The sequence below is a fragment of the Glycine soja genome, chromosome 2 (assembly GCF_004193775.1).
Source record: "Glycine soja cultivar W05 chromosome 2, ASM419377v2, whole genome shotgun sequence".
In the NCBI taxonomy this organism is placed as follows: domain Eukaryota; kingdom Viridiplantae; phylum Streptophyta; class Magnoliopsida; order Fabales; family Fabaceae; genus Glycine; species Glycine soja.
Window position 1 is genome coordinate 45,387,674 of NC_041003.1, and position 26,038 is coordinate 45,413,711.

Sequence of the window (26,038 nt, forward strand, 5' to 3'; positions counted from 1 at the left end):
GTTAGAAATTTATATTTTTTAAGGACAAAAATGTTAATAAGTTGTTAAATTTAAGGATGTATTTATCAATAACTTTAATTTTTATGTCCACGTGAACATTAATTTTGTAACATTTTTGTCTTTGCATGTAACTTAGGCGAGTTGTCTAACATTAACGGATGAAAGTTAATGGTGGGACAATTTTATCCTACTTTTTATATTTTCTAAGACTAAATTTTATTTTTTAATCTTTTAGGGACAAATTTGCTACCCCAACAAACTTTCACGAACAAAAATTTTATTTAAAAAAAATGTTAGCATATGGAGTAAATTTTAAAGCATTTTTAACACCGATTGATTTCATTTCTTCTGCCGCAGATTGATTTTTTCTTAAAATCTCAGTTATGAATATATCAGTCTGTGGTGCATTTTGTTTGTTCTGCCACTAGCTTTGTTGTAATCAACTTTATTTTGAGAGGATTTTGCCTGCTCAGGCAAACCAAAATTGAATATCTGAGGCAACTTGATACCATTTTCCCTATTCACACTTTTAAAACTGCAGACAGAGCCTTTGCCAAAAGAAAGAAAATTTATTCCTTAGGTGTCACAGCCGGTAATTTCTTAGGAATGTCCACCTTATTTTGAGTTTTGTGAAATGCACTTTGATCTTCACGGGTCCCAATTTGTACAGGACTTTCCTTGGTTGTTACTGTGTCTTGTTTCAGTGAACTAAAGCTGGGTGATAATTTTGCAAGATTGATGAAACTAATTCCTTTAGGTAGTATAGGCTGTTTCTGTACAGTGTTTGTCACCTTATGTTCAACACTGGTGCAAGAATGAATTCCTGCAGAATTAGTCAAAAGTGGTTTTGCTTGACAGAACTAGAGACATGATTGTTGTTAAGTGGTGTGTGCTGGAATTTGCATTTCCGGACAGAAGTGGAGACAACTCTGCTCTACACATACAGATTTATAAATTATTCTTCACAAATAACAGAATATCATTTAACTGATGTTGAAATGGCTTCAAAAGAGGTTGACTTAACAAGCTTCAAAATCCATATCAAAAGTTAACAGTAATATAACATCAAGAAAGAAAATCAAAACAATATCAGAAGAATACCTTCTTTTTTCCTTTATTCCCACCACACTTATTCTTTTTACTGGCATTATCCAACTGCAGCAGATGATCAAAATTTAGCAAAAGAACCAATGTAACTAGTCTTAAAATCATTACACAGTCACTCCACAATATGGAACCCCACATAATTAAGGTGTCCATATAAAGACTTTGGATATAGACATACACAAGTACAACAATGTGATCACACTTTTTTTTATTGGTTACGGGAAAGGGTGGGTAACTGTGTAAAACATTGCAATGCTAGCCTAAAATATTTGAACTTACTAAACTAAATATATCAAAAGGATCATCATTGGATCAAAATCTTTAATTCATCATTGGTGGTACATACTAAGAAAATTGAAAGTAATGAAAATAAAATGAAGCTTAACGTGATCACAATTCACAAGTTAAGAACAATAATACAACATCAAGAAAAAAAATTAACAATAACATTAGAAGAATACCTTCGTTTTATCTTCCTTCTGACATTCAATAGTTTCTTTAGACATTGCTACTTCAACTCCGCATACAATCCCTTTCTTGCCACTAGTTCTAGGCTCCACTTTTTCACTATTATTGGCATCTTGAAGTGCATTTACCATAGAGGATTTAGAGTCGTAGCCTTTTTCCTTTTCTTGATTCTCAATCTTAGAAAGATATATCATGTTTCCAGTTACATTTTCAGGCTTCTGAACCTCATCAACTTCCATCTGTTGTAATATTAAAGCATCTGCAGAAGCACATCAAATGAATTGTTATTATTCCCAGGTCTCCAGAAATTTCTCCTTCTTCCATTTCTGCTTGTTAATCCATCAACCCAACTTCACCGCCATCACTATGTGCCTTATCCAATCCCAAGTTCAAGGGGATTAATTCACTATCACAAATAAGATCCTCAGTTCCTTTCATAACCTGCTCGAACTCATTCATTAGCTTCTGCTCCTTATCAAAACCATTTGCTTGGGTAAACATGTCCTCTATTCCCATCATATGTTCTATATCATCTAGGACCATTTTGTTGGAAGTAAAATCCATATCCTTGACTCCAACCCCCTTCAATGGTTTCCTGGACCTCATGTATATCCTTCTGGCGTATAGGACCCTTGGGATCCAAAAAATCAGAATCAACAACTTCAGAGCACTTAGGCTCCTTTTCCTGGTTTTCTTGATCCATTCTACCACAGCCAAACGGGGAAAAATAGCATTTTTTTTAAGAGTGGTAAATAAATATGAGAAGAACACATTGAATTGAAACTAACGGCAAATAGAACCATAACCAAAAACCTGATCTTAAACTCTAATTCCTAACCCAAATGGAAACTTAAAAAAAAAAAGGTGCCCTTTTGATTTCAATTTACCAAAAACTGAAACAACTTTTTTTTTAAAAAAAAATATTAGAAGAGCACAATTGAATTGAAACTACCAACAGATTGATCCATAATCACAACACAATCTTAAAAACCTTCAAACTTGAATTACTAATCCAAATGTGAACTTAAAAAATTTAAAGAATTTATTTTGACGAAAAAAAGTACCTTTTTGAAATTAGTGTACCAAAAACTCGAATAAATTGGAAATGTGGAACTTTTTTAATAAGTTTAAATAATCATTTGGTCCCTTCAAGTATTTTTATCTTTTTGATCCTTATAGTTTGAAACTGATTTTTTTAATCTTTATAGTTTAGATTTTAAAAATAATTTTTTTAATTATATCTTAATTTTCTTTTAATCCCTATAGTTTAAAAAAATGATTTTTTTAATCCCTATACTTTATATTTTAATTACATTTTAGATTAAAAGAGAACTAAAATACAAATTATAAAAAAATATTTTTAAAACTATAGACACTAGAGAACAAATTATTAATTTAACCTTTTAAAAATAAGAAAGTCAAGATTAGAGAGTCAAACTTAAAAAAACTGGGTAAAAAAATAAAATAAAAAGGTAGGATTTTGAAGTTGAAAAAACATATACCGGGAATGTTGAGGGGTTGAGTTGAAGAGTAAGCAGAAATGTGAGAGAAGAGGTGAAGGGGGGCACGGTAAGTGTTGCTACGCAATTGGTCGACGGTATGGAGAATAATGATTTTTCAGCTGTGAAACGCAATACTTTTGGGTGTCGTTTTGGTAATGTAAGAAATCTGGGCGCTATGGAAAGTAAAGGGAAGGGAAGACAACTCAAAAACATTATGGAATTCAAGTAATAAGAAAAAGGCATTCTTCACCAAAAATTTGAAACAACAACACAGCCGAATTCACCTACTCCAAAACTGCATTTTTTTTACATTCCATTTGAATCTTCACATAACAGATCAAGGGTTAATTTCAACTCAGCATAAATTATCAAAAACAACGTTCAACAAGATTGACAATGAGAAGAATTTTTCAGTCACACCAACACGGACTCAGGGGAATCAAAGGGCACATATACATACAGTGAGAGAGAAAGAGGGAATGCGAGAACGAAAACATAAAGGGATATTCCGAGACCAACAAGGCAGTGGGGTTTCCTTTAAGATATTGATTCTGAAGAAGTGTTAATGATAGGTTTTTTCTCATAATTATGAAATAATTTTGTTAATTAATTAAGATGTTAAAATGCAATAAAAAAATAAAAGATTTTAAAAAGTCCTTGTTTACTTTCCAACACATTCCATCCTGTGATGAATATGTCATTGCTATCTCAAAACTACAATCTCATTGATAGAGTTATTGACCATGATTTTAAATGATATATAAAATAATAATAATTTAGTTAAATAAAAAGATGTTAAATAAAAAATAAAAAATATATAATTTGAATAAAAAAGTTATTCTATACTTTAGGATTTCATTTAGGATTTCACAGAGAAGATAATTGTATCGACTTAGTTTCTTTATTCTTTAATAAGAAAAGAATAATGATTTATCTATAATTTTTTAAGATCTTAAATATTATGCAGAAAAATTGAAACAACTTGAATTAACTTTTTGTTTATGTCATTTAATTATTTAATTAAACATAAGAGAAAATTAAAATTTGATTAGATAAAAGAAAAATATCCGTTAAATTAGTTTAAGTCAAGAGATAGTAAGAGAAAAATAAATCTATGTTTAAATGATTATAACAATAATTAAAAAGTTCTAAAACTATAATAGAACATAGTTTCTTCCAATTCAAATATTAAGGAGATTTAAAATAAACTGAAAGTGGGAGCCAGGAAAGTGATTTGCTTCTCCAACTGTGGAGACTTAGGATCCCTCCAAAGGTTAGTGGTTTTCTATGGAGGGTCTGCATTGATAGAGTAGCAACTAGCTAGCTAGGAAAAATTTTAAAAAGGAGAAATATCCAAGTGGATAATAACAATTATTTGTGTCCTTTATGTAAGGTTGATCAGAAGTATGTAAGGTTGTATGGTGTTCAATAGTATGGTGCATTTGGAACTGCAGGAACAACATTGTTTTGGAGAAGGGAGTTATGTCAATAGGAAGTTGTTGGATGAGGTTATTTTAATGGTGTGGTTTGGGTTGAAAAACAGAATGCCTATATATTTTTAACTATTCATGGGTATCTAATCCGAGAGTATGCATCTACTCCTTGGCATGACTCATGGGATAAGGGTACTATCTGAGATGAGAGATATGAATACGATTCGGTGGCATTTTCTGATATATTAACTCGTTTTTGTTTCTCTTGGCTATACTGATCGTCTGAAGATGTGTGGCAATAAAGGGTAGTATATATACTAACGTTGCCATATGATCTCATTTTGCTTTTTACAAGGGTATGTATATAGTTTTGGTCTTTTAGTTTTTTGGCTTTTAGTTGCTCTGAGTTAGTTAGGTAGGTATAGATGGAGAGGCATACTTGTGGGTTACTTCATTCTGGGTTGTTATTGCAATTGATGGGTGAGAGGATATATTTCTTATGTTATCTAGGGAGTTACTTGTTGGAGCAAGCATATCTCGAATTATAACTTATTAAGGGGCGTATGGGAACCCTTTTATCCTATATCTTCTGTCTATAGAAGTTTTTCTTTGCTGATAAATTTTTTAAAAATATTTTTTTAGTTTTTATAATTTATTTTATTTTTCGTTCGTACGTGTTTTAAAAAACATTTTTTTCATTGTTGAGAATTATCTAAAATATTTTAAAGAATAAAATATTTAAAAAAATATATAAAAAGAATAAAAGACCCAAAAAAACAAAAAAGAAAGACAAAACAAAAGGGTTAGTTAATGAAAATAAACCTGTGAACTCTAAAACTCAAGAGAAGAAACACAAGTCTTAACAAGAAATAAAAACAAAAACCTAGCTACGACTTAGCCCTAAGGTTCAAGCTAAAGATTAAAGACAGGTCACACCTAAGTTAAGCTAGTTGGACTTGAGAGAGTGTTTGGGAGTATTAGTGTCACTTAAACTGAAAGTCCACTGACTCAATCCTCTATACTTTCAGACATAATCTGCGGATAGATTCTAATTCTAATTCTAATAATAATAAACAACCGTTATGGTTTTAGGTGGATAATCTTTGTAAGAGCCAAACGAAAGAAAGGAAAGTTTAAGCTTACATATGAATTGCTCTAAAGTGGAGCAGAATAAAAAAAATGTTTGACTAGCTATGAGAACTGCTTGGCTTCAAATTAGGTTGAATTCTAACACCCTTTCTTGTTATGGATAACATATATAGAAAGTGTTTTGCTACCTTTTTTGTGTTTAAGTCGTGAATGTATCAATCGGTAAAATGATGGAGGTTTTTATTGTCTAAAGTTTACAGATATAGGTCCCTTGCAAGCATAATTTGCTTATGACATATATATGATTCCAAAACCAACTAGAGTATGGAACTAGTTCAGCTTATAGAACCCAGGTATGAAACATTTCTACCCCCACTAGCACCCAAAATTCTAATTTTATGCAAGCTCGTTGGTGAAAGGACCGAATTGATGCACCCGAATGCTCTATGATATATCTGCTTCTGCGGTCCCATATAATAATGTCATCAATGTTGGACATAAATCACCTATCTTTTTTATGTGTTTCCATTCTTGTCACATAATAGGAAAATAAATACGTCAGTAAAAAAAATAAGATAGAGATGGAATGTTACTTTTGAAAACAGAAGTTTTTCAACATGTCATTTTTATTGAGAGAGAGAAAAAATAATGACGAGTGATTTTTATTATTTGTCAATTGTTATAATAGAACAATGAGCTAATGACTAAGAAATTGATTTTTTACAAAATAGAAACCTTGATGGTGACTTCACAACAACACAAGAGATCTCAACTAGATTGACACCAGAATTGATCCCAAGACACTGACCAAAAAAATAGATACAATAATTAATCCAAAAGGAATCCAAAAAATAAGAGCAGATTGGGGGACAAGAACCAAAACTCATGCTGAAGGAAGCTATGTGAAACCATAGCTAGGTAAATCTATTATATTTTTATTCATTTCCGCTGCAACAAAAAAAGTTGAATGATCCCACCAGCAGAAATTAGAAAGAGAAGAAGCATGAGAAGCAAGAATATTTGCACATAACTAAGAAATTGATAGTTTTGCATCAATACAAATATATGGTCTAGACATATCTATTTTCCATGTATATTCAAGTTTTAAATTCATGAGAAAGAACTCTTAATTTTGTATCATTAATCATGTAGAAATTAAGGAGAACCGTGACAGTCTTGATCCCACTTAATAATTTCTTTTGATAACTAAATCAAGATAGTGCAACCCCCTCCTACAATTCATTAACACAGGAACAGAAAATAGTCCCTGAGCACTCAAAAAGGGAAAAGGAGAACAATCTCAAATAGTTTAGATTCCTTTCCAAGGTTGTAGAAGTTGGCCAACTAATCCTCAAAAGACTTTGTCTCTAAAGTTCGTTAGTGGTGGATGTCATTGAGAGCACAACAAAATATCCAAACGCCAAAATGAGGAAAGCATCGGCCTCACCAATTTCTTTGAGGACACATCATGCAAGTTATAGGGCCCGAATTCCATTTTCAAACAATTTGTTGTCCTCATGTACAACCTCATTTAAGTCTAGTCTTTTAATAAACATTATCATGAAATTGTTTGATTTTGGACACGGGCACTGACCTAGCACAGTCTTTTTAAATGCAATTAGCCTTGAAATCGTTGTCATCTCCCCAGCTATGCCCTTTCGTTTTCACGTTAACAAATTCAATAAAACAAAATAGATGATACGAAGTTGAGTTCAGTCACATCATCATTTAAACAAAAACCGTAACTAAAGGTTGCAGACAAGAAACCAACCACTAAGCGATTATATAGGGATATGAAGAAGGGATGCGATATGACTAATTATGAAAGTATCCTTTGCGTGTAAGTTAGAAATTTATGTTACCTTCAAATAATGGCATGAACGAAATTTCGTACCTTGACATAACTGTCAGAATTATTTGATTTATTTATGTATTGGTATTATAGCTAGAAAAAGGACTGTTGTTGCTAGCTTGCTATAATATATGTTCAATTTCATGAGCAAAGTAGACCAATGACTTCAACTTAGTTATGATAATTTAAATGAATAAATGAATCATGAAATATATGGACAATGACATTTTCTCTAGCCATCTACGTACAAAACACCGATATATATGATTAAGCAAATAAGTATTGGCTGACTTATAACAGTACGAATTGCAACTTATGCACGAAATCTCAGTCATAAGGAGTGCTATAACAGTAAAAGTTTGGTGCTGAGGGAATGGACGATTTATACGGAACTCAAAGCACTTGTTTTTCTTGAGTTCATCTAACAACACAAATTTCATCTAGCATTTATAAACTACATAAAAATGCTATGTGATCACTATTAAGTAATTAATTATAATCAACTGCAAAGCTCTTTATCGGCCGAGTTAATTGACACCTTGAGACAACAAGCCAAAAAAAAAAGTTCACTTAATATATAGAGTGAAAAGATTGATCTATATAGGCTATACCATTTATAGTTCAAATATTATACTGCATTTATAGTACTTTCTTTGCAATGCATCTATTTTGAGTTTTCCTGTTAAATTTCTTGATGCAACTTCTCCCGCATTAAAAAAAAAAAAAAACAGTTGAAGTCCCTTGAGACACCCCAACTAAGTAATTCGTACAATTGTAAGATGTTTAGCAAGATTACAAGAGTGTGAGATCGGGTTCAAACCTTAATATAAAGTGTTACTCATGTCAACTCTGTTTAAAAAAAAAAATCTTTTATGGTGGACAAAAATTTAAAAACAAGGACCAATGAATCTTAATTAAATAACTAGTTATATTTCCAAGTGGCTCTATTCTACTCAACTGAACTGAAATTAGTTGAAATTTAAAATGACTTCTAAATGTTAAGGATTTAGGAAAAATAAATATAAAAAGACCAATATTGAAACCAGCGATTATTTGTTGGATTGCATAAAGTGCTGTATGATGTTAAGCATAGAAAAGTACTCTACTAATGTTTTGGCACTTGAATATGATGAATCATATCATAGATCCGATGTTAGGTTATGGGTGGCAGAAGCCCACGTCAAACACTTCACCAATTAATAGAGTGGAATCTGTTCGTACGTTGAGAAAGAAACAATGTGGAAAAAAATAACTTTTGTTGACCTAAGTGCTAAAACATTAATTGCTCATAATTAATTTGTGAAAATATATCACTTCACCCGATCATTGTTAAGAAACAAATTTTAGTATAAAATTCACTAAAATTTGTATCTTATAAAAAAAAGCCAAAAATAATACTATTTTCTATTCTTTTTCTCGCATGAGTGGTAGGCTGGTAGCACTATTTTTCCACGATCTTTTGTCATATTGATACATTGAAATCTTTAATATTAACTCACTACTTTGTAATTGTAACTAAATACACAGACATGGGCAGAAGTCTTTAATTTATGCTCTTAATTAAAAGCTTAATTCTATTCTCTTTTTTTTTTTTTTATTTTGACATCTACGAAATTGTGATGTCAAAATATTTGTAAATGGAAAATCACTTATCACAAATGTATGAGGACTAAAAATATATACAATTCCATGTAATATTTTTAAAAATATTAATATAAATATTGTACGTATACAGCTCAATGACTCGACTAATACAACCTGAATTTATTTGAATTAACAACAAATTTATTTGACTCAACTAATACAACCTCAATTTCAAAAGACCAATCTAAACTCACTCCGCAGCAAAACAAATAACATGATTCCCACGCATATGTGATAGCGCTTGTGTTCTCACCAATCCACCAAATGTGCTCCCACCACGTCACTTCCTGGCATGTAATAGAAATCATGAAAATGTTTAAAATCATTCCGTGTAAAATAATAAAACGAAAAAGGTACATTCATTTTGTCTTAATAATATATTTTTTACTGAATTGCGTCTACGTGTCTACATTTTTTTTTATTTTTGAAATTAAATTTATTGTATATATAATTGGTGTAATTTTTTTATTAATGTAACTAATGTGGGAGATTGATATATAACAGCAGAATAATTTGCAATTGTTGTTAAAGGATTAAAAAGTCTTAAAAAAAGAGTGGACCGCATAAGGATATATCCTCTATTATTGTTATAGATTATAAATAAGTTACTAAAAATAAAATATATCATTTTAATTTTTAAAAATATGTGAATAACTTTAATATAACTTTCGGTACAATTCTTTAATTTAGTTTAAAGATAAACGTTCGTACGTTTATTTTTTTCAATTTGGCACACCTCTTTATTATTTCAAAAAATAAAGCAATTTCCACTTTGTGGAAAAAGCCAATGGCATTGCCCTTGTCATTCTCTAGCCTCTAACGTTACCATTCCATTATTAATAGGTCGACCCTCCCTTTGTTATCCTATCCACTAATAAAAACACAACACAACTTGCTTTCACGGATGTTGTCTTCCTCTCTCAATTTCTAATATTTTCTTCTTCTCTCTCCCTCTTTCAAATTCTCACAAAAACATGGTGGCTTTGGTTTCTCAAGAAAACGTTGTTGCATTGGTTTCTCGTACGGGTAGGGAGTTGCAACGCTATAGAAAGGGTCGTCGCCAAGTCGTGGGGTTTGTCTCTTATTCTTAATCCTATTCCTATCATTGCCGATAGTATTTTCTTTTATTTTTCTCAAATTTTTAAAACCATGTTTGATTCCTTTAAATTTGTTCTTCTATTTAGTTTCATTTCAATGGCGACTGAACGTTTTCTTTTTTTTTTTGGTGGACACACGTGTAGATGCATACCATACAGATATAAAATTGGTGATCAAACTTCCTTGGACGCACAAGAAGAATTAGAAGTTTTGGTTATCACTTCTCAGAAAGGCAAAGGGATGCTATTTCCTAAGGTAACCGCACACCAAAACATTAGTCAATGAAATTCAACACCCCAAATGACATATTATTTTGATTTATTTACATTTTTATTCACCCCATTTGTGTTATCCGTTTGACCAAACAACAGGGAGGGTGGGAATTGGACGAATCCAAAAAGGAGGCAGCTTTGCGAGAAACCATAGAGGAAGCAGGGGTGCGAGGCACTGTTGAGGTGAGGCCACTTGATTTATATAAAATGTTTCATATTACTAACTAAGTAATAAGAAATTATTTTTTATATGAGTTTTAATTAAGATCTTTTTTTAAAAGTCAATAATCAATTATAAATAATAATTATTAGTGTTAATATTATTTATTCAAAGAATAAATATCAGCAAAACTATTAACTAATAAATAATGTCTCGTTAAGAAAGAAAAATCTTAAAGGGATTAATTAGATTTTCTAATAATCAGCGAAGTTGAATACTTCGCACTAATATCATAGATAAAAAAATAATAATAAATCATTGGCCACTAAAACTTGTTTAAGTTGAAATGAAATGTTCATGAATATTTATTAAATTTGGTGGGTGCAGGGTAAATTGGGCAAGTGGAGTTTCAAGAGCAAGACACATGATACATTTTATGAAGGCTACATGTTCCCTCTACTTGTTCAAGAGCAATTGGAGTTGTGGCCCGAACAGAATGTTCGTCAAAGAATATGGGTAGGTAACTAAAAACCATGGAATACTGAACATAATCTTTGAATTTTTCTTTTTGTTACTTCTTCCAAATGGCCACTTTGATAGTGTTTGAATTATTCTTTTTCTTTCATTCTTCTAATGATCACTAAGATAGTGTTTGAAAATTTCATTTTTGAGATTGTAGATGAGCATTTCTGAAGCAAGGGAAGTTTGTCAACACTGGTGGATGAAGGAAGCTCTAGAGAGACTAGTAAACCGGAAACTTGGTCGTGTGAGACAAATAGAAATAGTAGGTTCTATACATTGCATAGGAGATGGCAATTCTGACTTGTAAACAGCTCTACCCCTTTTAATTAGCTTTTCTTGGACGGAATGAACTCAGGAATATATAATAGTATAGTACAGTCCAAACAAGTGATTGAATTAGAAAAAGAAAAAAGAAAAATTAATAGGAATGGTAAATTACATAGAAGTTGTCAATTCCCCCCATTAAGATACAGTACTTCATATCTGATTGGGCCACATTATGGAACATGGATGTGAGAATTCACTGCATCTGTGTAGAGTGAGACTTCTGAAAATCCATTGTTCAATAAAATATTTGATTTTGTTTGTATGCAACAGTTGATAACATCTGAAGAATTTGGGAGAACTACCATGTTAATGAAAAAAAATATTGAGTAAATATTATAAAGTTCATATGTTATTAACATAATTATAAATTATCATATGATAATTAAGTATGTTGATTTCATAATAATTATAGTTATATTAATGATGATTTTTTATTTGATGATAGTGGATAGAATTTAAACTACATTATATGTGTACTTTCAATTTATATTAACTTTTCTTATTATACAAAAGAGAGAGATTAGAAGAAGAAAGGAAATATCTCAAAAATAAAAAAGGAAAAAAATATAACCTACGGTGAATGATTGATGGAAGGAAATAAAAAAAATGAATTATTAAAAATATTGTACAAAAAAAAAAGTATGAATAATATAAATCTATATTAAATTACTGCACTAGCAATTTCTGTATATATGTGCCTATAGTTGGTAAGTAGGGATAAAGCTTTTTTAAGCAGAGACTGTGCAATGTTGCAACTAGTTACTGTATCATATGCTTAACGTGTTTTGCCTCTGCCCACCAAAAAGTTTGATGTTCAATGCCCTTTCAAGGAAAAAGGACATTTTGTCTAGCATGAATAATACTGAAGCACTTGAATCCAAGAAAAGTTGAAGAATTGATCCAATGGGTTCTAACGATCACCATTTGAAAAGTAGTTTGCTCTGCATCTGATGCCTCCTATAAATGTGACTTTTTTGTTCTAATTAATGATTAATAACAATTTAAACCTTTTAATCAAGAGCAAAGTGAAGATAAGCATCTTCCTTTTTTTATATTTTTATGTATATTCTTTTGTACAATCAACTTGAAGCTAAGATTAAAAGTAGTATTTTTGGTACTCCAATCACTTTGAGGTATGAACAAATACTCCATTGGTGAATAGAGGAATACGTGTGGAATTGGTTGACTAAGTCCTTATCATCAACCGTAGAATTCCTTGGGCGAAATTGAGAACTGAAAAGTTGATGAAGAATTTTATTTCAATTTTTTGGTCAACAAAAGAAACTTTATTTATTTATTATGGTCTTTAACGAGAGAAATTGTATAGTAATTTTATTAAAGAAGGACCCAGCAAAGTGTGGGCTTCAGAGAAAGTTCCTAACCTGAAAACAACAGAGCAGCCTCTCAAATATGAAAACTGGTCAAAGTACCATATTGGGCTTTGAATGCAACAGACGCACAACATTTATTTCCAACACTCTCTATTGTTAGTAATGATTGAAACTTTTTTAAAAAATGATCTTTACCAATATCCAAGTCGTTGGTAATTGTTCTTTTAATTTTTATAATAATTATATATTATAATCATAAAAAAAATTCTTTAGATTATATACGTTATGTTAAAATAAATTATATTTAAATAAATAGAAAATAAAAAAAATCAATTGTTTTAGTGGTCGAAACAAACAAATTATACCAGCAACTACATGCCCGTTAAAAATCTTCCTTCCACACTAGTTGATTTTCTTATAGTGGAATCAATTAGAATTACATAAAAGGAAGTCTAACTTAGAATGTCTTATTTCCACTCATGGGTTATAGTTAGTTTTACTATCTTTCGGGTTTCAAATTTTAAACTCGCAAGAGAACCCGTGTACCCAGATCGGGTTGGGTGTAAAAAAATGAAAAATGTAATTTTCTTTGCTAAATTGTAAGAATCAAAGTTTTAAGAAGGATTTTTTATATAAAAAAAAAGAATTTAATTACTCCTTTAGTTTCTATACTTGCAAAATCTTTACAATTTATTTCTTATTTCTTGAAATTGCTCATGTTAATTAGTCCCTATGCATATACCTTTTAACAGGTTTTAGTCCTTTTTTTTTGTTTTTTACAAGGAACACGTTTTAGTCCTTATACATATTATTTTAATTTATTTTAGTCCTTATAATTTTAGACAATGAAGACTAAATTAGATTTGAACAATGCACCTGGGAAGATTAAAACAAACAAATTTCTAAGTGTATGGACTAAAAAATGTAATAATATATATGAGATCATAGGTGTGAATCTTGTGCAATTATTATAAAAAAAAGTATAAGAACTTAAAAATAAAAAGGTCAAATGAATAATTAAACTTTTTAAGAAGTGTTTTTACTTTTCACGAGTTTTTTTTATAAGTAAATTGAAGATTTTATTTATTTACTTAAAATTTATTTTCATGGGTAAACCAAATACTATGGGTTTTTTTTTTCTTTGAGTTTGGGTCACTTGTAAAATCTTATAGTCAAAACATTATTTTTTTTTTTTTGGAAAAAGAAAAGACAAAAACGTATTTTGTTACGATAGTGGTTCGTTTGATGCAGGCAAATCGAGTCATGGAGGTGTAAAGAGTAAAGACATTTGCTATAATTGTTGGATCATTAGCTGGAGTGGCTATACTTATTATTTGTCTTGCTTTCATGAGCAAGATTTGTGGGTGACATGGTAAGTTGTATACTATATATGTACAATTTTTTCTATTTGTGTTCCTATCTATTTTAATTTGATTTATTATATTGAGAAAGAAAACATGGATTCATAGCAATATACTAACATAACTCCTTTTTATTATATCTTTCTCGTGCAGGTAAATAAATTAAATTAGATTTGAAACTCAGAACGGCAATAGGCCAATAGCACTTAACAATTCTCACTTGTTGCCTTCCTAATCTCATGTGTTTGGTTTGCTTTTCTATCTCTTTTTGCTTCCTTTTTCCCTCCTCTTTTTCTTTATTTTACTTTCACCTATTATGTTTCAATTTTAAAATTTGATAATTACCCTTAAAAACGTTATTTTAATCACCACTTTGTGGACAATTATGTCAATATTTCATTATATTTAAGTTTGTTTGGCCTTGTTTATAATTAAGTTTTGAATAAATTAGAATAGCTTTAGAATAGTTTAAAGGTTTGATTTTTCATCTAATTTTAGTTTATTTTATTGTAAAAATAAATGAAGAAAGAAGAGAGCTCCGGTTGGGATTCAATTCAAGGCTTTTTCAAAGAAAATTTTTGAGACTAAAGGGGTCAGTGTTAGTATTTTATTTCATATTAGATTTAACTTATAAGTCAAGTGTAACCCAATCATATGTAATAACTAAATTATCATCCAGATCGTTTCTCAAAGGAATAAAGGAGGAATTTCATATGATTATTTAACTAAGAACTAGGTTTTGTATTTTTGTTTTGTGATTGTCATGAAATAAATAGCAAAAAATTATAATAAAAATTAAATGATAATAAAATAATTAAGTAAAGATAGAAATACTAGATTTATATGTTGATGTCAATCTTGATGAATGAATGTTTAGGTTTGGACTTTAAATTCGCTTGATCCACTATAACTTCACAATTATCTGCTCATCCTCAATTTACTGATGTATTCTACTTTAGCTCTCACATGGTCACAGATTCTAACTTACTTTTCCAATATCCAATTCCTTGGATATACAGATACAAGCAATTAGCATTAATGGTCGTGAATTAGTGAGACTTAACCAAGATTATTCTATTCCTAGAAATTATTACAATTAAGTACTTGACTGATATTCGAGTTTCAACAAAGCTCACCAAAGCCCAAGTCAATTTTTGAATTCATCTATAAGATGATCCATCAAATAAAAGCATTAAATATGAAAACAAATAAAGAACTCAAGATGAAGTATTGAATTGAGAGTTAAAACGAAACAAGGTTTATCCTTTCATCTCCTAGATGGAAGGAATTGTACTCATAAAATAATACAATAAAACTTAAAGTGTCTAATAGAATAATGTAGGTGTTTAATAGTTAGAAGTCTAAAATATAATTTTAAGAATTGTTTAGGACTTCAATATTGTTACATTGAATGTCTAGTCTCCTATTTATATAATTGTAGCTAAGTTTAATTAAGGAGATAATCACCAAAAATTACAAACAAATAATATCTCTAATTAATTCAAGTAATTATCTTCTTTTTTTAAGTTGATTTATTCTTGAAAAATATATATTTTTTATTTTCTTAGCTTTTATCATTAATTTTCATAATTTCTTCTTCTAGAACTGTTAATTTTAAACTTTTGAAGCTCGGGACAGAATGACATGTTTTTTTCCCAATAAAATCAAAATTTCATTAAAAATAATTAAAAGATAATATGGCTGGTCATGACTGATGACTATATATAGCAAGTAGGGATTAGAATTATAAACCAAGACAAAACTAATAATAACATGCATTAATTTAGAAACCCATCTCTTTCGGCGTGCCAGAATTGGGGTTAGCACCCACCTTGCTCCTCTCTCCTCACTCCTAATGCTGGCATAAAAAACCATATATATATAATAGAAAGAAATTAAGGAAATAAAGTCAATATCAGTATAGGTTTTGTTCTTTAGTTAAAGCAAGAGCCACAGATCAATTGCATGCATTAACTTCAAATTCAAATTATTATGATTCTTATAATTAATTTTGTTTGTCATTGAAATTACACCAAATTAATTAATAGCTGATCAACATTATATATAATATATTTGTCTTTGATATATAGTATACTTCGAGTAGGGTACCTATTAATTTATATTTGTCTTTGATAAATAGTTGATCACCATACTTGCAATATTGTAATTTATAGAGTGCAACATGACGAAAAAAATAGTCAAATTCTCTTGTGATTTAGTCTCAGAACTGTAAAATTTTCCGCCACTACTATCCTATGGTGAAATACATACTTTCTGCTAGCTATATTAATAATCCTTGTACACCTATTAAAGACGATATATTATTAACCGATGCAACATAATTCATGTAATTGATGAACTATTAATTCTAGGCTTTGCTAAAGTTAGGATGAGAATTGAGGGCGGTTGTGCGATGTCACAGTTGTCCTTGAGTGTCTTCAATCGAAAAATTTGAGATGGTGTTGTGTGTGTGTGTGTGTCAAAGGAAAGTGTCGTAGTCCTTTCCTTTATCAGCAGCGTGAACTTTACTTAGCAATTAATCCATAGAGGCATAGAATAATAATATATTCAGAAATCATTGGTATACTTTTCACCAAGTTTGATAATGAGCACATATATATCTAACGCCAATATTACACAATTAAGTCCGTGGGCTTTGGCCAATGTTGCCTTTCCACACATGCATCATGCATAGACTATATATGCTTTAGGAAGATGATAGAAGCAAGTGTGTATATATATATATATATATATATATATATATATATATATATATATATATATATATATACATATGTACAGCCCCAGAAACAATAAAAATAAATTTAAACATCATTTTAAGATAGTTTAAAGTTTTAACTTAGAACGAGTCATGCCATCTCAAAAACAAATGGGCTTGTTTTATTACGTGGAAAGTGATCACTTTAAAGTAGCTAGTCCATTCCCGAAATAAAATGCAAAGAATTGATCTGTTGCTAAATGATTGCACGATCGAGCTGCCACAAAGTAGTAGAATATATATATTTCTGCAAAATTTATTTGAAAATCAGTGCTTCAAACCAGTGCTAAATTTATTTGCACCTATATGAATTGATGTTAATTAACGTATGATTCCAAATTCGAAGAGGTTTCAAACAACTCAATTCAATTAGAGAGAAATTTCTTATACTTTTGTACCATTTCAAGTGTGTATTACTGACTAACGAGTAGCTTAGACTGTCGCTCTCTCCAACTTAATCAGATATTCAGTGCTTACCGTGCAATTTTTCCCTCTCTGATAAGATCTAACAATCTTCAATTCCTTCGATTAAGTTAACTTCTCCAACATTTAAAATTAGAATATAATCAACAATAAATTTCTCAGTGGTTTATAATTGCAAGAATTTTAAATTCATTTTTTTAAAGAAAGAAACTAAAGTTGCTACTTTGTTTGAATTATATCAACCAAAAAGAAAAGCAACCAAACTAAGCTAAAAAAAAGAGTTCACACCGACTCTAAAATAATCGAAGAGAAGCTTTTTTTTCTCGTTATTATGTAGATTTTGCTTATTTAAAGCAACTCAATGTGGTGGATCTCGTTCCATAGTTCAAAACCTTCGTTCAATTCAAGCAAATAATAGCACCCAAAAAAAAAAACACTCACAATTTCACATGCATATAAAAGTGCTGCCCTAGACACTCAAAACCCTACGTACGTCAACATCTGGGAAAAATAAAAATGGCGAAAAGGAGCAATATCTCACACACACTATTGAGTAGTATGTATGTTTTTTTGTGCGTGGTTGGGTTTTCGGAGTGTTCGAGCATAAGCACGTTCCTCTACAGCGGGTGCACGCAGCAACGGTACACTCCCAACTCGCCCTACGAGTGGAATATCAACTCGTTACTCACCTCGCTGGTGAACTCGGCGACTTACTCTGCTTATAACAACTTCACGGTCGTGGGGTCCACTCAGCAGGACGCGGTGTACGGGCTCTACCAGTGCCGCGGCGACCTCGCCATGCCGGACTGCGCCGCCTGCGTGGCCCGAGCCGTCACGCGCGCCGGCGACATCTGCCGCGGCACGTGCGGCGGCGCGGTGCAGCTCGACGGCTGCTTCGTGAAGTACGACAACGCCACGTTCCTCGGCGCGGCGGACAAGACGGTGGTGCTGAAGAAGTGCGGGCCGTCGGTCGGGTACAACCCCGACGCCATGGGGAGCCGCGACGCCGTGCTCGCCGGACTCGCCGCCGCCGGTGGGAACTTTCGCGTCGGTGGGTCCGGTGGGGTACACGGCGTGGCGCAGTGCACCGGCGACCTGAGCTACGGCGAGTGCCAGGACTGCGTGGCGGAGGCGATCTCGCGCCTGAAGAGCGATTGCGGCACAGCGGATTACGGTGACATGTTTCTCGGGAAGTGTTACGCGAGGTACTCCGTTGGTGGGGCCCACGATGAGTCCAAGGCCCACGGTAAGGCCCATCATCATGATCATCGCATGCTTCCTCTTCTCTTACTACCTCTCATGGGTTTCAGGTTTTAAACTCCAAACAATAATAAGCTTGTAGATTGGAAAGGATGTAAAAAAATGGAAATTGTAATTTTCTTTGTGAAATTGTAAGAATTAAAGCTTTAATAAAGGTTTAATTGCATCATGATTTTAATTTGGTTGCGGTGAGAAAAAAATCTTCACACATTATAGTCAATTACGAAAGAATACAACTAATGTAATAAAAAAAAAACATGTAATTGTAGAGTGTCAAAATAATTTAATCTTGCGCACTGTAATTTAAAACTATGAATTACTTCAATATTTTAATTCTCACATAATCACTTTAACTAATTTTAGTTTTCTTACATAATACTTTAATTCATTTTAGTCCTTTCAATTTTATATGATGGGAACTAAAATAAATTAAATAATGTATACATAAAGACTAAAATTATAAATTTTTGGTGTAAGTATTAAAATATAAAAATTGTGTAAATATAGAAAATAAATGAGTAATTAAATTTTTAAAAGTTGTTTTCTTTTGGATAAGTAAATTGAGAGCTTTGTTTATTTACTTATAGTAGTCGACCTTCATGTATAAACAAGACTATGGTTCGTTGCTTTTGCTTTGAGTTTGGCTGTTTGGGTCACTTGAAAAAAACTTGCAATCAAAACATATATTTTGTTACAAAAAGAAAGAAAATAACTTGTTTTAATGTTCTGTAATGGTGGTTCGTGTGTTGCAGACAAATCGAATCATGGAGGTGTAAAGACATTTTCTATAATTATTGGATCATTAGCGGGAGTGGCTATACTTATTATTTTCTTTGCTTTCATGAGCAAGATTTGTGGGCGACAGGGTAAGTAGTATATATGTACTTTTTTTTTTTCCGTTTTTCATATATTTTAATTTGGTTTATTGTATTGAGAAAAGAAAAGAAAATGATTCAACAAATATTCTAACATGATTCCTTCTTTTTTATTGTATCTTTCCCATGCAGGTAAATAAATTAAATTAAGCTTGAGATTCAAAGTGGCATGAGCACATGTCGATCAGTTTTCACTAGTTGCCCTCCCAATCTCCTGTATTGGTTTGCTTTTGTGCCTCTTTTACTTTTTTCTTTTATTTTTCTTTCTTTATTTTACTTACTCTTTTTTTGTTTCAAATTTAAAATTCAATTCGAAAGAGAACTTTGAACCTTGAGGAGGATACCATATGAAAAAAAAGAATGTACAATGAACATTTGTATTTGAAATTTTGAATAAAAGTTTGTGCTGTCTAATGTCTCATTCTTGTAAAGAAAAAAAGTGAATATATTATTCTTTTGTTTCTTTAAAGTTGTATAATATTTTTGCTTTGCTTTTCAACCTTATGTGCGCCCACGAACTTTTTGGACGGTTACTTAAAATTTGTACAAGATTAACTAATCGGTTTAATGGTACATTAAAACATTGCATGAATGATTTAACAAGATTTGATTATTGTACAAACACACTTGAACCACAACTAAGTTAAGGAAAACTTACTCTACCACGAAGAAGTTTATACTCTACCTCTTTGACCTAAAATAATACTACAATACTAGTCAAACCAAGGATCATTTTGCAGATCTTTAGTGTTTGTTTAGCTTGTCAATGACCTCATATACTGCAGCAAAGCTCTCTATCTTAAATGATTCCAGTCCTAAGAATTTTTTTAAAAAATGACAATATTCTTTTTTAAAACTCACAAGTCACAATTAGCTCATGTACCTCACTTTGAGATATCGGAACACTGTCTCTATCAATAATGTACCTGTGTTTGTTATCCGTGAATGAAAGGAACAAAAGTGTAACATGGGGAATGGAATTATGGAAACTTCCCATAACTTGAAAGAGCTATATATTATTTCATGGATACCGTGTTTCGGTTTTGGATTGAAAATCTTCATATCATAATTTAGATTAAAGTTACATGGAATAATCTAGCTTTTATCTAATATTTAAAAGATTTGAAACTGAAAGTTAAGCATATACTAAAAGTCTAAAACACAGTCAAGAACTGAAAAGTGATTGTCAAAATGAAAATTAAAAGGAGACTTGAATTATGAACCACATTATTTTATCTTATATATACTGTATAATAATAAAACCATTTTTTTTTTGTATTTGTGTTTCTTTTTTACGAATTGCAAGCCCAATAACTTGTCCTATATTTCCAGCGCCAGACTCTAAGTCATATATCACAGAGAGTTCCTATTGGCCCTTTCAAGTTTTGTTATTGACCCCTACACCAGCTTGAAAAGTTCCTTCTGTCCCCATTTCAAATTCTTTACCCCCTCCCTGTCCCTGGCACCCCTTCCCCTTCTCCTTTATCCTTTATCCTTCCTCCTTCCCCTTTCTTCCTTCTCCTTCTAGTTCTGCTTCTCCTTACCCAAGTCCAACCCAAATGAACCCTTACCTTCCCCTTTGTTTTGTTATATTTTTTTTATAGTTTTTTTATTCAACGGAATCACAATTTTGTTTTTTTTAATATCACAACGGAATCACAATTTTATTGTTTAATTTTTTTTAACTCAAAAAAATTGTGATTTCATTGTATTGTGGAAACATATAATAACTGAATCATGATTTCATTGTATTAAAGGAGTGCTAAAAAAAATAACAATGGAATGTGATTTCATTGTTACGTTTGTGCTGACATAAAAAATATACTTGTGATTTCGTTATGTTTGAGGGGTGGGAGAGAAATGGTTGAACAATAGAATCTTGATTCTGTTATACATTTTATTCAACGAATTATGATTTGGGGGAAAAGACATTTTTGGAATAAAAAAGGGATCAGGGGCCAAAAGCAATTTGAATGGGGCCAGTAGCAACTTCTTACTACATTACTAAGCCCAAATAATTGGGCTCCAATTGGAAAACCCAGTTGCAGCGTACTTCCTATTTCGCTTTTTAGTAAAAGAACCCAAAACCATAACAGCAGATAATTGTTAATTGATGACGAACATAGGATCAATCAAAGAACATTCTGGAGTGTCCGCGACCACTAACACAAAATACATATTATAATTTCATTGTTCATCACAAAAATTGAAAGCACCATATCATTAGACAACGTGTTTTTCTACTAGAGATCTCTTTTCTCTAGCTAGTGTAATATCATTAATCAATGGCTGGCACTATCTTTGGATACCCTTTCAGACACTTCATCTGGGGTCACCCACCAATTTTCAAAGAATGGTCCGGCTCAACAGCCCTCTTAGATTGGCTCGAATCACCCACTGCCCACATCTTAAAAATTAACGTTCCAGGTAACATGTTAATATTTGTATAAAAAAGAACTGAAGAGTTATTTATGTGCTTTTGATGTTATTTTTTAATCTGAGAGAAGATGTAGCTCATTTGATTGAACAAAGAGTATTAGTTGTTGTTGTAAATCATCTGGTACCGGTCTTCAATTATGAATTTTTTTTTTCAAAGTTTTAATTACTTTGATTTGATAATCTATGTTAATATTTAATGTAAATTTTTGTTACACATGTTATAGAAGTGAAACTCCAATTCTAATAAGGAGAATAATAGTAAAATTTTGCCTAGAATTACATCTAAAATGTGTCCTTTATTTATCACACTCTTTCACCCTTTCTTCACTTTTGATGACCCGTTAGAATGTTGAGTGGTGATTCTGTGTATGATGGTGAAAATGAAATCTTTTTGTGGGTTTGACTTGATTAGTGGAGTGGTTGAATGATTATAATTGAGTTTTGGATGATGGGTATTTGTGTGGATAGGATTCAGCAAGGAAGACATAAAGGTGCAGATTGAGGATGGGAATATTCTTCACATCAAAGGGGAAGTTTGGAGAGAGGAGCCTCAAGCAAAGGAGAAGGATACTGTTTGGCATGTGGCTGAGAGAGGCACTGGGAAGGGAGGGTTCTCAAGGGAAATTGAATTGCCAGAGAATGTGAAGGTGGATCAGATTAAGGCACAGGTGGAGAATGGAGTCCTCACTATAGTTGTGCCTAAAGATGCAACACCCAAAACGCCTAAAGTGAGAAACATTAACATCACTAGCAGGCTTTAAGGTTTTGAAATCTAGAATATGTTTCTATGAATAATAATTGAGAACAAGAAAAAAAAAATGTGTTAATGATGTACTAAGGAATAAGACAATATCGGTTCTTTTGTATGTGTGTGTGTGTATAGTGTCCCCTCTTTGATTGATATGAACCTTGTGTAAATTTCATGTTACTTTGTTGAAACCTTGCTAAATAAACCAAGAGCTTGCACTAGTCTAAAAGATCCGATTCCTCCCACCTTGATCCGTCTGGAAACATAATTTGGTATGGAAAAAAACCAGATATTAGAAATGAGGCATACTCTATCCAACTATCCATCTAATCAGTCATCAATAGTGTGAATATTATATTGGAGCTGTGTAATTGGTAGCAAGTTACCAACTAGATTTCAGAGGAACGTGAGGTGTGTGAATAATAGTAGATAGAAAATTAGTTTTAAGAGCCTGTTTGATTTTCAGTCCAACTTGTAGTGTACAAATTTCGAATCAAAATTCAATAGTCCATCACAAATTGAACGCAAAAGGAAGGTTGTGAATGTTTTGATTATTCAAGCATGCACTAAGTCTCTGGCCTATAGATTTGATTATCAGTTGAGCTGATACTGTGGGGGACTGGGGAGTACTGATTTGGGCCTTTAAAAAATCTTTTATCAATTTCTATTTGCAAGCATAAGTAGCACCAAAACTAAAAATTATGTTATATTATTCTGACTTCTTAATTTTAGACTCTAGAACTTTCAAAAATCTTATATTTATTGATCATTTTATTTTTACATACAATTGCTTCGATCGATCATATTTTAGAGCTGTTAAGCCATTTTTGTTACTGCCTATAAGAGTAACTTTAAAGGCAATTACAAAAACTATTTTACTGTCAAACAACGATACCTTAACAAATTGTATCAATAGAAATTATTTATTATTAGGAATTTATATGTAAGCAACAATTTTTTATATAACTCTTTTTATATTTTATATTCATATAAGTGAGAATGATTTATTTAGTTAGAAAACTTTAATTTTTATTATGTAAAATTTTCTTGAACAAACAGTAGTATAAAAAATAAGATTAGTCTTTAGACGAGTGGATTGAACATCTATGATTTATGATTTTAAAAAAAATATAATCCTCCTGACTTATTAAGTGAAAAAAGTGGACTCACATTGTATAGTTATTGAACTAAAATGAGTTGCAGAAATAATTAAATAGAGTTGTTACCTATGCCATTAGCAAGATGATCACCCCAATCAATCGCCTTGGGCCTTGTTCTGGCTGGGTTTTTTAAAATGGACGATGGGCCACATTCTTTTTATTAAATGAATATGAATATTGTTTGCGGTGAAACGAAAAAGTATCTAAGATGGCTTATCACTAGCATCTTCCAATCAGTGTTATTAACATCCTCTAATCATTGCATGTCACTGTTGCCACCTACATGCTTTTGTCACATTGTTACTAATAGTCTTTTGAGATATCTTTTATTTAGTGGATTTCTTTAAAGCTGACTTTGATTTAGAAAAGAGAAATATAATAAATGAAAACAAAAGAAATAATTTGAAAAAAGAGAAATAGAATATAAATAAAGTAATATGTTTATTGTTTGATTTAAAATAAATATGTGAGAAATAGAATAGAAATAATTTTTTTGTGAATAGAATAGAATTTTTTTTTTTGTAAAGTTACTTTGTATGGATAAAATAAAAAATTTCAGGGTGTGTTTAGTTTGTATTTTTATTTTCTGAAAACTGTTTTCATTTTTAAAAAATATGAATTCTAAAAACATATTTGGTTTGACTTCTTGTTTTCTGTTTTCAAGAACTAAAAACACTAAAAATGTGTTTTCAAAAGAAAATGTATTTTTAAATTTGCTTAAAATTGCATTCCTTGCCACCGGATTTTCATTTTACCCAAAATGAGGTTTCTAATTTTAACTGAAAATACTGAAAATGAGATTTTATTGTTTTCAGTTTTTGATTCATTTGGGAAAATATTTTCACTGAAAATGTTTTCAAAAATCCAACTAAACGCATTTTCATCACCATTTTCTATTTCAGTGAAAATGAAAACAGAAAACAATCAAACCAAACACCTCCTAATGTTTTCTGCACCTACAAACTAGTAACTTATTTCTGCATAAAATCATCCACACCAAATTTTGAGACAACATTTGTGTTTTATTTTTTCCTCATCATGATATTAATACGAAATAATTTTGTGAAAAGTGATAATTAATTTTTGTTGGGGACTATAAGCACATATTAGGTGAATATTTCTTTTCCAATATGATTTATTTCATACTAAGGGATCAATCAAGATTCAAATCTTGAATCACTCGATTAAAAGATCCAAGTTGCTACCACTTATGTCAATCATTATTGATAAATAATATTTCTGTTTGTATTTTTTATTTGTTCAACCAAATAGAGCATAAGGCTAAAAAACAAATAGAGAGCCAAATCCAACTCAATTTTACAAGAATAAATTTGCTTTGAAACTAGGCTCAAGTTTAATAAATTTTAGTGGGTTTTTTTTTTATCATAATGGGTCATTTTTGCTAACTAAATATCATTTTAAGTTGGTCTCTAATGTACTACCTTTCGTTCTATATACAAGAAACATAGGGCAAATCATCAAGACTAAGAAAAGTGGTAGTTACATTTAATACTATCATAAATTTAAATTTTGTTCTAAAAGTGTCATTAAGTTTAAATATTGTAAGTGATGATCTCATTTAATGTTAATACTCATAATCCAATGAGTGAATGCCTAATAAATAGAGTTAACAATGAATTAAGGGTATAAAAGAAATTTAACCCTTGATAAGTTTGAAAACTAGTTAGTGTTTCTTATAATTAGGACCAAAGAAAAAGTTAATTTGTTGCTTATATATAGGACATGAGGTAGTATTTATAGAGTGGGTGATTCAAGCTACATAGGATTTCGATAACCCTAGTTACACATGGGTGGTGTCACTTTGCAAAGTGTTACCTGTTCAGGTGGCTTCATCCAGTCAGACATATTTTTTCAAAATAGTATAGTCTTTCTAACTTGGAGGTGTTACCCTGCATGGCTTCACACAAGTTTAATAGAAATATATTTTGGGCATTTTTGGACTATGTAGAAAAAATATATTTATATACAATTTTAATGTTGTGATTTGTAGAAAAAAATATAGTAGTATATAAATTTAATGTTGTATAAAAAATGTTTTATTTAATAATTTAATAGAAAATAGTATAGTTGATGAATAAAGTTTAATAGAAAACTATTTTGGGCATTTTTTAGTTTTGTAGGGAAAATGGTTTTAATTAAAAAATTTAATAGGTAAAATAATTTTATA

At 31.0% G+C, this 26,038-nt stretch overlaps 4 protein-coding genes across 4 annotated transcripts; 3 read left to right on the top strand and 1 right to left on the bottom strand.

Moving 5' to 3' along the window:
• Positions 1 to 316: 316 nt before the first annotated feature.
• Positions 317 to 2,466, bottom strand: LOC114371869. Its single transcript, XM_028329179.1, has 2 exons — positions 1,569 to 2,466; positions 317 to 1,155 (listed from the first exon to the last, which is right to left on the bottom strand). The coding sequence occupies exons 1-2, from the start codon at positions 1,812 to 1,814 to the stop codon at positions 1,090 to 1,092; spliced, it is 312 nt and encodes a 103-aa protein (XP_028184980.1). The 5' UTR covers positions 1,815 to 2,466; the 3' UTR covers positions 317 to 1,089.
• Positions 2,467 to 9,955: 7,489 nt separating this feature from the next.
• Positions 9,956 to 11,794, top strand: LOC114398072 (nudix hydrolase 18, mitochondrial-like). Its single transcript, XM_028360209.1, has 5 exons — positions 9,956 to 10,167; positions 10,337 to 10,448; positions 10,565 to 10,648; positions 11,013 to 11,141; positions 11,305 to 11,794. The coding sequence occupies exons 1-5, from the start codon at positions 10,070 to 10,072 to the stop codon at positions 11,452 to 11,454; spliced, it is 573 nt and encodes a 190-aa protein (XP_028216010.1). The 5' UTR covers positions 9,956 to 10,069; the 3' UTR covers positions 11,455 to 11,794.
• Positions 11,795 to 17,740: 5,946 nt separating this feature from the next.
• LOC114398079 (plasmodesmata-located protein 7-like) lies at positions 17,741 to 19,924 on the top strand. The gene is made up of 3 exons (XM_028360220.1): positions 17,741 to 18,614; positions 19,381 to 19,494; positions 19,636 to 19,924. Exons 1-3 carry the CDS (start codon positions 17,885 to 17,887, stop codon positions 19,641 to 19,643), a joined length of 852 nt encoding a protein of 283 aa, XP_028216021.1. The 5' UTR covers positions 17,741 to 17,884; the 3' UTR covers positions 19,644 to 19,924.
• Positions 19,925 to 21,620: 1,696 nt separating this feature from the next.
• On the top strand, positions 21,621 to 22,919 carry LOC114398086 (15.7 kDa heat shock protein, peroxisomal-like). Its single transcript, XM_028360233.1, has 2 exons — positions 21,621 to 21,930; positions 22,411 to 22,919. Exons 1-2 carry the CDS (start codon positions 21,789 to 21,791, stop codon positions 22,701 to 22,703), a joined length of 435 nt encoding a protein of 144 aa, XP_028216034.1. The 5' UTR covers positions 21,621 to 21,788; the 3' UTR covers positions 22,704 to 22,919.
• The last annotated feature ends 3,119 nt before the right edge of the window (positions 22,920 to 26,038 follow it).

Bases quoted from the DNA above. Each gene is read 5' to 3' on its own strand.
- LOC114371869 (XM_028329179.1), bottom strand. From the start codon at position 1,814: ATGGAAGTTGATGAGGTTCAGAAGCCTGAAAATGTAACTGGAAACATG. The intron at 1,156-1,568 runs GTATTCTTCTAA...CATCTGCTGCAG, and splicing joins AGAAGGAAGATAAAACGAAG to TTGGATAATGCCAGTAAAAA.
- LOC114398072 (XM_028360209.1), top strand. From the start codon at position 10,070: ATGGTGGCTTTGGTTTCTCAAGAAAACGTTGTTGCATTGGTTTCTCGT. The intron at 10,168-10,336 runs GTTTGTCTCTTA...ACACACGTGTAG, and splicing joins GGTCGTCGCCAAGTCGTGGG to ATGCATACCATACAGATATA. The intron at 10,449-10,564 runs GTAACCGCACAC...ACCAAACAACAG, and splicing joins AAGGGATGCTATTTCCTAAG to GGAGGGTGGGAATTGGACGA.
- LOC114398079 (XM_028360220.1), top strand. From the start codon at position 17,885: ATGGCGAAAAGGAGCAATATCTCACACACACTATTGAGTAGTATGTAT. The intron at 18,615-19,380 runs GTAAGGCCCATC...CGTGTGTTGCAG, and splicing joins CGATGAGTCCAAGGCCCACG to ACAAATCGAATCATGGAGGT.
- LOC114398086 (XM_028360233.1), top strand. From the start codon at position 21,789: ATGGCTGGCACTATCTTTGGATACCCTTTCAGACACTTCATCTGGGGT. The intron at 21,931-22,410 runs GTAACATGTTAA...TTGTGTGGATAG, and splicing joins CTTAAAAATTAACGTTCCAG to GATTCAGCAAGGAAGACATA.